We start from the raw sequence: 10,250 nt of genomic DNA, 5'->3' as shown, positions 1-10,250 counted from the left end.
TAGCGAGGTGCCCCTATCACTTTATCGCGCATTGTCTCTCTCTGTGTTGTTCTCTCAGTGAGCGGAGTATGTTGGCTCTGCTGCTGCTCCTCCTCATCTTGTGTGCAGGTGCGTACTTGATCGATTTTTGATCAGTTTCTCAAATTGAACGTCATTTTGTGGGAGTCCCTTTTTACGGGGAGCGTTCAAGATGCTGAACATTGAACACGAAGGGCGTCGCTGTCCAGCCGTGCATCTTGTAATGCCGATAGTGCTTAATAATATTATACGGGTCATACAAATGTTCTTTCTATACCCCCTGTCACATGGCAAATTGAATGTCATTCCCAGTGAATGAGATTCGCACTGAATGACATTCGTACATGTCACGCTGTGAAGCCAAATGGCAATACAGGGTGGGTGTAGATAAATCTATTTTTGTTCGTTTTCAACGGATAAATGCGTCATTGCGCGCCACCGGAAGTCCATGTGGGCTGCGCTACTTTATCTGCACCCACCCTGTACATGCCAATATGTTCGAGGAACTCGTTCGCTGTTCCCTCTCGCACCGTCCGCGTACCCTCGTCAGTAGAGAAAGGTAGCGAAACAAACAACGATAAACCATTCAGAGAAATTAAACACGAATGAAAAAAGTTGCACTACATTTTTTGTCACGAATCGAATCACTTTTGACAGGAAGGAAGGAAGTATGACTGACACTTGGCTTGGCTTGTCATACTTAGGCAACAGAGGGTCGTCGAAAACGCAACGATTTTGTCGAATAGTCTAACGTTTCGGTACTGTCGAGGAACAGAAATAAGAATATGACTAATGTACTTGTATAATAGCGCTATATGTTCGGCCCTTGTGTCTGAATCATCGACAGTCGGATGTAATTTGCGAATGACATTCTGTTTCTTCGTGTAGTTCGAAGCAGATGGCGTTCGGTGCGAATGTCATTCGCTGGGAATGCCATTCAGTTTTGTCGTGTGACAGTGGTAATATACCGTTAAAACCTCAGATGCCGATATCATGTGTGACCCCTGACAGACTGGAGGCAAAGTGCCTTGATCCTGTTTTTAGATCTCGATAACGCTGTCACGAATAGAGCCCCGTTAGAGTTAGTGGTTCTGGGCACGCGCAAACAAAAAATAAAGCGCGGATTGCGCAGAACCGCTAAGCTATACCTTACGTACAGCTTGTATCAGAGTTAGCTTGAACGCCATTCCGGCCTGCGAACCCTTGTGGTGCGTAGTAGAAATAACGGCGGAGGGTGTTTAGGTCATCTCATTCCAGTTAGAGGGGGTGACCCTCGTTATGAAGGCATTGTTTTCTGCTATATAGGAGCTGCCAGGGTGGCTCTGTTCGTAGGCTGGAGCGGTGTTCAAATCAACTTTGACGAGAGCCGTACGATGCACGAAAACTCTATTATTTTGGTGACGTGAATCTGTCCCTTTCTGGAGAATGTTATACATCATTCGAGAGCCGTCTTAAATACGCCGGTTCGACTGCATTGCAGGTGATGCACAGATACAGGTGTCCACCAACGTGGTGGACATCTTGGTCACTGAGCGTAGCGGATTCTCCGTCTCCCTCACGTAAGTATACGATCCACATCTGTAAGTAAAAAGAAAAGTTCAATATAAGTGGGTTACTTTTGTCGGCCTAAAAAGAAACATAAAAAGACTGGGGAAAATTTCTCCCATTTTGGAGCCAATGAAATCTTCAGCTTCTGGGCGCGCTCGGACAGTCTTGGGTAGTATTTGGCAGCGTTACTAAGCCTTTAAGCGCTTTATGCCGCTCATTTCCGAAACGGCCTCTCGTTGTTGACAGTCGCCATTATACTCGAAGAAGGAATCCGTTTCAGCTACCGTGACTCGTCCGTCCGTTAAACGTATCCCTTCACTGCTCAACCCACTGCGTGATTGCCTGTTTGTGATAGGCAGTCCAAGTCGAGAGGCGTCTGTGGTTCGTTAAAGCTCCCTAACAACGGTAGATATATCGTTTCCGCTATGATGCTCCAGACAAATATCAGCAACTTCGTGATGACTGATGAGATCCCAAGGAGTCGCTAAAGTGAAACTTGTTGCCAGGGCCAGCCAGGGATGGAGCCGAGGGGCCCGGGCCTTTTCAGGGGCTCGACCGACCGAAGCCCCGACAGTTGCTGGCACCAGGGGATGTGAGGAGGGGCGCACGGCCCTGCTTGATATTTGACAGAGAAATGGGTATCCGAACGCCGGCGGGTTGTCATCTGCGCATCCTCCTGCTTGACTTTCCTCAACGTTCTTGTCACACAAGCAGCACATTCGCATTAAAACCCGATTTTTTAAATATCGATTTTAAGAGCGATAAAAAAACCCCAGTGCAAGGGGACAACGAAAGGCACAAAGGACGAGACAAACACAGCGCTGTGCTTTGTTTGTCTCGTCCTTTGTTTTTAGAATGGATCACCAACGCGCCCGGATTTCAACTTTATTTCATTATAGATTTTAAGATTTGCTGCGCAAAGGTAGAATTTTTCTCGATGAATTGGGAAGCATATGGGCAACAATACACACTTGCTCTTTGCAAGTGCATATATCAGTGCCGGATTTAGGGGAGGGCAGATGGGGCACTTGCCCCGGGGCCCCCACCACAAAGGGGCCCCCACCAGTAAAGGTCTTGTCCAAGGGAAATCTGTTTTGCATGCCTGAAACGCATCCCTGAAACGGAAACTAGGTAAATATCTGTCCTCCGTCCACGCATATCGACCCCGAATAACACATTCACACGAGCCCAGTGTGGGGAGCCCCCACAGCACAGTGCCCCGGGGCCCCCACCACTGTAAATCCGTCACTGGCATATATGTACTTTGAAAGGAGTTCGTATACCGCAGTGCACCAACTGCACAGTACTCTGCGATCGCATCTCCTCTATAGCAAGAATGTGAATGAAATGAGCATCCTGGCCATAATATCATGCGTATGTCCGTTTTTGCATCATTGGGACATCCCTGATGGATGCCGTGCTTTTAGTGAGAGTTCATCCAAGGAGAGAGTGGATGTGCGCCCGTACGAAGGCGAAGACGTCCTGGCATCGCCCGGAAACCTGACGTTCTGGTTGAAGGAGAACGAGACGCGTTGGATCAACGTTTCAGCTACGAGAGCCGGACACGCTGTCATCTCCGTCAACAGCGCGGACACTGAGTGAGCGAGGGAGTGTTTAACAGTTGAAAGTATATACAAGTGTTGAAACAAGTGTGGTAATGTTAACGGGAGGACACGTGTCCTTTATATACTACCAGCACGCTACGAATATGCCTCGCAGTTGTTACGTTCAAAAGGGCACTAAAGTGTTACCTTGACACCAACACAAAAGGAACGGGGTTCTTCCGTTCGTGATCTTCACCGCATAGCACGCAGCTAAAGTCAACCATCATCACGAATGGCATCGTCCTTCCCCCTGATTTGTTGAAAACGCGAGAACACAAAAAGGCCCCACGCGCGCTTTCCACAAATCAAGACTCTGCACAATGATTGGTCAATTTACTCTCTCCTGCTCCTTCTCAACAAGTGCGGAGAGGCATCTGATTGGTCCTCAAACGATCTCCCGCGATGATTGGACAAATCATTTGCGGAGACCAATGAGAGCGCGCTCCTTTTAAGGATTTCTTTCGCTCATAAATCACGCAACATAAAGACGCAACGGGTGAATGAATCCCGTACTTTTTGTGTTGGTGTCAAGGTAACGGTATCTCTCATTAGGACAAGAGGAGAAACTTTTGCAACTTCGTTACCCTTTAATGGAACATACTTCGTTTTAACATACTTGGAAGAATTTTCAAAAAGCCGTCCCTCGGGGTTTCTTCTTTTAGTTCTCACGCGGTTCCTCGATTTAAAGAAAAAAAATCCAATTGATGAAATGCTGCTGCACGTGACTTATTTCTTGTTACGACATCAGATACAGTGTAAAGTTGACATTTCCTGCGCAGGCATTTTGTGACGGTGAACGTGTTCAAGGTTCGCTGGTTGAACGTCCTGAGTGCTATCTTTGGTTGGGTCTACTTCGTCGCCTGGTCTGTCTCTTTCTACCCCCAGATCTACCTCAACTGGAAAAGGAAAAGGTTTCTCTATAGATTATTTCACAGTTAGAAAACAATGCAGCGTCATTTTTGCAGCTACGCTACGTCATTTGCTCAGGCGCCTTTCTTATAGTGACCATTGAAAATTTCTCATCCATTATACCTTAAGGGGGTTTTGACACAAAAGGTAATCAGGGATCCCGTTTGCGCATGAGATCCCATATATACAAGATCCGGTACCATAATCCTATATGAAGTCAAACGGGAATTTTCAACAGGACGGGCCTGTTGCTATAATACATTGCGTATTTTTTTACACAGCGTAGCAGCTGTTAATAGCTATTTCTGTTGTCTCTTCCTTGTGTGTGTGTGCGGTTTTAGCGCCTTTAGTCGCAGTGATCAGTAAAAAGATAATTATTCCGCTACGCGATGTACTTGCAGAGATGATGTCAGAGGAAGGTCGATCGCTATTGGCTCTGAGAAACACGTGGCCTTTCCCAAGTCCACAGGGAAGTCCACAGCCGCGGAACAGTGAATTTCGAGAAAAAAAACGCCCCCAAAAAACTGAACCATGCGCAATGTGACGTACACGAGGAGAGGATGATATAGCTTTCATCGCCTACTGCCAGGGCTTCCTAGAACAGGCAACGCGCGAGCTACGGTTCCTGTGCAAACGAAGCAGTGGCTTCCGCTGTCCCTTTAAAACTAGCAATGATTCCAAACCGTCCACCCACGAATATTCTCCTAGAAAATTACATATATGGATTCTGAAAACCTGCAGTGTGGTAGGACTTGACTTCGACTTCGTCTTTCTGAACGTCACTGGGTTCGTGGCCTACTCCACCTTCAACCTAGGCATCTTCTTCAGCACCGTAGTTCAGGTACACTGCTAGAAGGACCCGCGTGCCAATTTCAGCAGCCTATTCGCAGGAGGAATACTTGTCGTCGCACCCGTCAGGAGCAATTCCCGTGCAGGTCAACGACATCGTATTCAGCCTTCACGCTACCCTGGCCACCGTCATCACTGCCATTCAGTGCCTCATATACGAGGTAAGTCTCGGGGTATTTACTCATCAAAAACGCGGCCATTCGTGATGGACCAAGCTCGAGTTTAGCGCACCAACAGTCTAAGAACATTAGCAGAATAGAATATAGAAAGAAAAATTGGAAACGTAGGTCGCACTGGTGCGACCAGCTGTTCCAGGACGCTTGACGTGTACATTAACAGTATTGCAATTATCGGGCAAGTATTGCGCCCCCCCATCATACAGGTGGCAGTACCCGAAACACTTAAAGAAACTGTTGCATCCGTTCCGGTCGATCTCGAAACTATGGTGTCAGTTTATTCCTCGTCGACCACTGATCACGGTGTCGAAATTAAATCCCATGCGAAATGGTGGCGCAGTTTGACTTCTATCCGATGGAATACATGACAAGAGCGGACGCCGGATGTTGAGCGTATACCAGCATTCCTTCTCTGGGAAAAGGCGATGACGTCATTCCCTACAACACCAATCAGAGCACGGCCTTGAGAAAAGGGATGCCGTGGGGCGGTGCGAGCGTCTGAACGGCGCTCTTCTCCTCCTATTAGGGAATGGCGTCACGCTAATCTCGTCGTCACCGCAGTCACCGACGTCATCGATTACGTTTTGCCGCCGCGCCAAGCATGCTGGAGGGCACTATAAGCTTTATCAGCCTATCAGGCGACGCATTTTTCCCGCTTCCGTTGCCCACCACAGCAAAATATAACCTCGAACCGGTCTTGTCGTGACGTCACATGTTTGTAAACAGAGGGTCGTCTATGGCCCTACTATGGTCGGGTGCGTGACGTTATCGAAGGAGTGCTCTGGCCTTTTGTTATCTAGGTGGCATTGGGTAAACACGGTACTTCCGAAACCGCTGCGGAAAATCTTCGGGAAACAAAAACAAAAAGTTGAGTGAAAAAAGTTCGGAAACGGTATGATTTTCGGCAACCAACCCTGGTATATTCTCTGCACAATCTGAGGCCTTGAGTGAATCGCTACTTTGACGCACGCAGCGACAGAACCAAACAATCTCCCTGGCTGCCCGTATCCTCTTGGGGGCACTGTGGCTGGCAGCGCTTATCTTCCTCCTGGTCACCGTTGCCGGAGTCAACCCTTACACCCCGTGGTTCACCTTCTTGAACTTCGTCTCCGGCGTCAAGTTGGCCATAACCCTCATCAAGTATATTCCGCAGGTATTTCGTAACATTGACCCATATTTCGTGTTGGTCTCATAAAAATCTTACCTCGAGGCATTCTTCAACTTCCGGCGAAAGTCCACCATTGGCTGGAGTATCGGCAATATCCTTCTCGATTTTACCGGAGGGGTATTCAGCATGTTGCAGATGTTTGTCATCGCCTACAACTTCGGTAAGACCAGCTTTTGTGCGGAACACTGATGAGGCTTACGTACAGACTAAAAATTGCAGAATGGGCCAGTGGGCATAACACTATACACATAAAACCTGTATGAAGTCTTCACGATAAAAAAGATTAGTACAAGATAGATGCGTTAGACCATTAGTGAACCGTCTTTATCTCTCACGAGTGAGTAGATAAGGTATCTGGAAGACAGAGAGAGAGAAAAAAAAGAAAGAAATTTTTCAATTCAACATCAGTTCAACATTCAATTCAACAATCGGCGATGGTCGAGCAGCGTCGCTGGATCACCTTGCGAGGAATGACTCAGCTCCGATTTATGACTCTGCTGAACACTTGTTCCACAGATGATTGGACCTCATTGTTCGGCAACGTGACCAAGTTCGGCCTCGGAGTCGTCAGTATCGGCTTCGACGTCTTGTTCATGCTACAACACTACGTCTTCTTCAGCAGTCATAAAAAAAAGTCGCACCCAACGCCTTATGCAGAAGCGCTGTCATCTTCAACGTGACGCGTGTAAAATATCACTGTCACGAACCCGAGACGCTACGGTCACTACCTACTATACCGATACGATTACAGAACACTGGTTGATGAAAAGACAGCCGGGGTTGGAACTAGGGTTGCCACCTGTCCGGATTTCACCCGAACAGTTCGGAAATGCAAGGATTGAGTTCGGTGTCAAGGTGTAATCCGGACATAAAATATTCCAAAATTGGCCAAGTCGGAGTAAAAAAACCTTACGACTCGAGATTTTCGTTTGCGTCATCGTCTCCAAAGATTGAGTGATAGCTGCAATCAAAGCTACTGTATATAGACAACGTCTCATCTCTTATTAGAACTCTCCGTACCCATCGCTCAAGAATTTGATATACGGTCCCCCACAATCCACTTCATCCGATCCAAGACAGGGCAAAAGTTGGAGGGAGGCGTGGCAGTAACAGCTCCCCATAGAATCCATGGTTTGAGAAGTTTCAGACAGATCACAGAGCACTGGACACAATGCAAATGAAATTGCGTCGTTACGCATTCCAGCCGGCCAATCAGGGGCCTTCCTGCTTGTCTCGCACTTCGGCGTGTCCTGTCTCCTATTGACTTCAACTGCTTTTCCGCCTGACACCCATGTCATTTGTAGTCTGAAAGAACTAAAGCAACTTTTGGTTTAAAAAGACATTTCATTCATCTTATGTATTCTAAAAGAGCTTGTAAAACCCCGGGTACAATAAAGTTGCCTCTTTAAAAAAGTGTGGCTTTTGCAACTCTTTCAAATGTGGTACCTACAGAGAAAAATACTTTGAGTATTTGAAGTGTCTGGATCCGCCCCTGGGGGTATAACTTGGATGCACATCCGTGCTCCTGTGTCTTTACAATGTTCACCGTGTAATAAACAGATTTGACGTTAATCATTTACTAGCACGTGGGTGTCTCCGGCAGTATACTTAATGTTGCCAAATTGCTGCCGCGTGAAATAGCTACGGAGTTTTGAGCCTATATACTTCGTTTGTATTTCTGACTTGGCAGGGGGACGTGTTAAGGCGGATATTATTCTCAAAATCAATTTTCGTTCATTTCAAGATCAACTTTTAAGATGTGTTTCTTCTGACGGGAAGAATGGGACAAGACTGTATAGAACACTTCTTCTCTGTAATGCGGATACGGAAGAGCATATACCAAATGCGCTAGACCTGAAGAGCGCACTGAAACTCGTGTAACGGTCAGCCAGTTTATCAAAACGCCGAGTTCATCAAGCTATGACGAAGGTGACAGCCGTTCCCTCGGGGTCGGGGACTTACTTTCGAAGGAAATTGAAGAGGTGGTGGATTACACATCCATCTCAGGTAGGATAACTGACGACGAAAACATTTTTTTGGACAATGCATCTGGGGAAACTACAAACAGAGGAAGGAAGGGAGTTGCCTCAGGACAGAAGCCGCCGATATTTCGAACAGAGACCGTTCTTCTTCTGGGCACCGTCCTCATCATTGGCATGGTATTTAAAGGGTTAGGTGTGACGTGTTTATGATGAGGACGGTGCCCAGAAGAAGAACAGTCTCTGTTCGAAATATCGGCGGCTTCTGTCCTGAGGCAACTCCCTTCCTACATCTCTACCGGTTCGCTGGATTTCTACCCATCTACAAACAGAGGAAGTTTTTCAATGTATGAACAAGATATATTGGCACATCTTGCAGGTTTTCTCTTACGCACTATATGCTTCGAACTGTGCTATATAGTTGCTCAGTCAGGTCTTCTTATAGTACACCCACGCAAAAGCATGCGTTCACTCAGCTAAAGTTTCCATGACTCAGTTTTTATGAGCATAACGGCAAGAAAGAATTCTTTCGTGTTCACATATAACATAGGTGATACTGCCATAACAGAAGTAAGTCAATATAAGTATCTCGGCGTAACCATTACAGATAAATTATCCTGGTCCAAACATATCGCAAATATATGCACAGTGGCCCGTAGGAAGCTGGGATTATTGCGAAGAAAGCTTATAAATCTATTGTTCGACCATCGGTTGAATACGCTGCCGTGGTATGGGATCCCAATACACAGAAAGACATAGGTGAACTTGAGAGGATTCAGCGCCTTGCAGCGAGATTGATTTTTAATAGATGCAACAGGCGTAGCTCGCCAACACAAATGCTTCGCGATGTCGGTTTGGAATCTCTAGCTCATAGAAGGAAATGCGCGCGGTTAAAATTCCTCTATGTTGTATATACCCGTAGACTAGGGCTCAACCCTGACCAGTATGTGTCCAGCATACAGTCTAGAAGTACCCGGCACCGTCATAAATACAGTTTAATGCCAATATATGCTCGTACAAGTAGATTTAAAAATTCATTTTTTTTGTCCGCACTATAGAAGATTGGAATAATATCCCTCAGGTTGCATTTACATCACTAGAAAGTTTTCTTTCCTGTCTCGATCGTATGTAGCACTTGTCTTGTCAAACACTTGTGATCTGGTGAAGTGCCAACCACAAGCACGAAAGAAGCACCAATGGTCTTTGGGATATACAGAGTATGCTACTACAGCTACAGGAGTAATGTGCGTGTGGATCTGCAAATCTTGTGTGTTCAAGCCACAAAGTGCTCGAGTGCTCACTCAATAAATCTTCCAAGGACCGATTTCACAAGATGACTTTTACAGACATCACAACCGATCAAGAAGGCAGTCTCCGAAATTTAAAAAAAATCAGGTCTGTGAGACACTACCGTTTTGCCAGGAACGCGCCACAAAGCATGATCGAGACATTTTTAGGGGGAAAAATCTTCCCAGGAACAGCACCCCAAAGGGTACTGCCTCGACGACCGTCTGTTGTTGACGTTTGTTATCTTGCGGCGCGGAATATATCTGAGAAAAGGAAATTAGGGATATGAGGATAGTAGTCACAGTAGCAAGTCCTGTGCCGGTGTGCTTATTGAGTAATAAACTTATATTTGCTACACTCTTTATTACCAGTGTTTTGTCGTAGATTGTGTTAAAGGTGTTTCACTTTTTCGAAATGTTTTCTGTATAGGCACGTGCCTGACACGCGCAGCACAGATGTCTGACTTTATCACCCACAAATTCATAATTAATTCTAGATACATCCATCGGAATATGAGGAACAAACATGCAATTGGTGTTGGGTAGGTTAATCAGCCCTATGTGCCGCCCGAAACTAGCGGCCGGCGCAGGCGCAGCGGCGCACCCTCTCGGGAACGGAGCGGAGAGAATACAGGAACGACAGTGGCGTGGCGCCACCTAGCCTGTTGGAGACAAATTAACTGTTAGATTGTAGAGTCATAGTCACGAGATTG

The 10,250-nt window shown here is 46.4% G+C and overlaps 1 protein-coding gene across 1 annotated transcript; it reads left to right on the top strand.

Moving 5' to 3' along the window:
* Positions 1-7,166, top strand: LOC135395025 (cystinosin homolog). The gene is made up of 9 exons (XM_064626197.1): positions 1-108; positions 1,499-1,577; positions 2,994-3,164; positions 3,950-4,081; positions 4,821-4,920; positions 4,970-5,089; positions 6,078-6,257; positions 6,315-6,432; positions 6,789-7,166. Exons 1-9 carry the CDS (start codon positions 69-71, stop codon positions 6,950-6,952), a joined length of 1,104 nt encoding a protein of 367 aa, XP_064482267.1. The 5' UTR covers positions 1-68; the 3' UTR covers positions 6,953-7,166.
* The last annotated feature ends 3,084 nt before the right edge of the window (positions 7,167-10,250 follow it).

The sequence above is a fragment of the Ornithodoros turicata genome, chromosome 5, assembly GCF_037126465.1.
Source record: "Ornithodoros turicata isolate Travis chromosome 5, ASM3712646v1, whole genome shotgun sequence".
In the NCBI taxonomy this organism is placed as follows: Eukaryota; Metazoa; Arthropoda; class Arachnida; order Ixodida; family Argasidae; genus Ornithodoros; species Ornithodoros turicata.
This window is presented reverse-complemented; position numbering and strand designations above follow the sequence as displayed.

Bases quoted from the DNA above. Each gene is read 5' to 3' on its own strand.
- LOC135395025 (XM_064626197.1), top strand. From the start codon at position 69: ATGTTGGCTCTGCTGCTGCTCCTCCTCATCTTGTGTGCAG. The intron at 109-1,498 runs GTGCGTACTTGA...ACTGCATTGCAG, and splicing joins CCTCCTCATCTTGTGTGCAG to GTGATGCACAGATACAGGTG. The intron at 6,258-6,314 runs GTATTTCGTAAC...TCTTACCTCGAG, and splicing joins TCATCAAGTATATTCCGCAG to GCATTCTTCAACTTCCGGCG.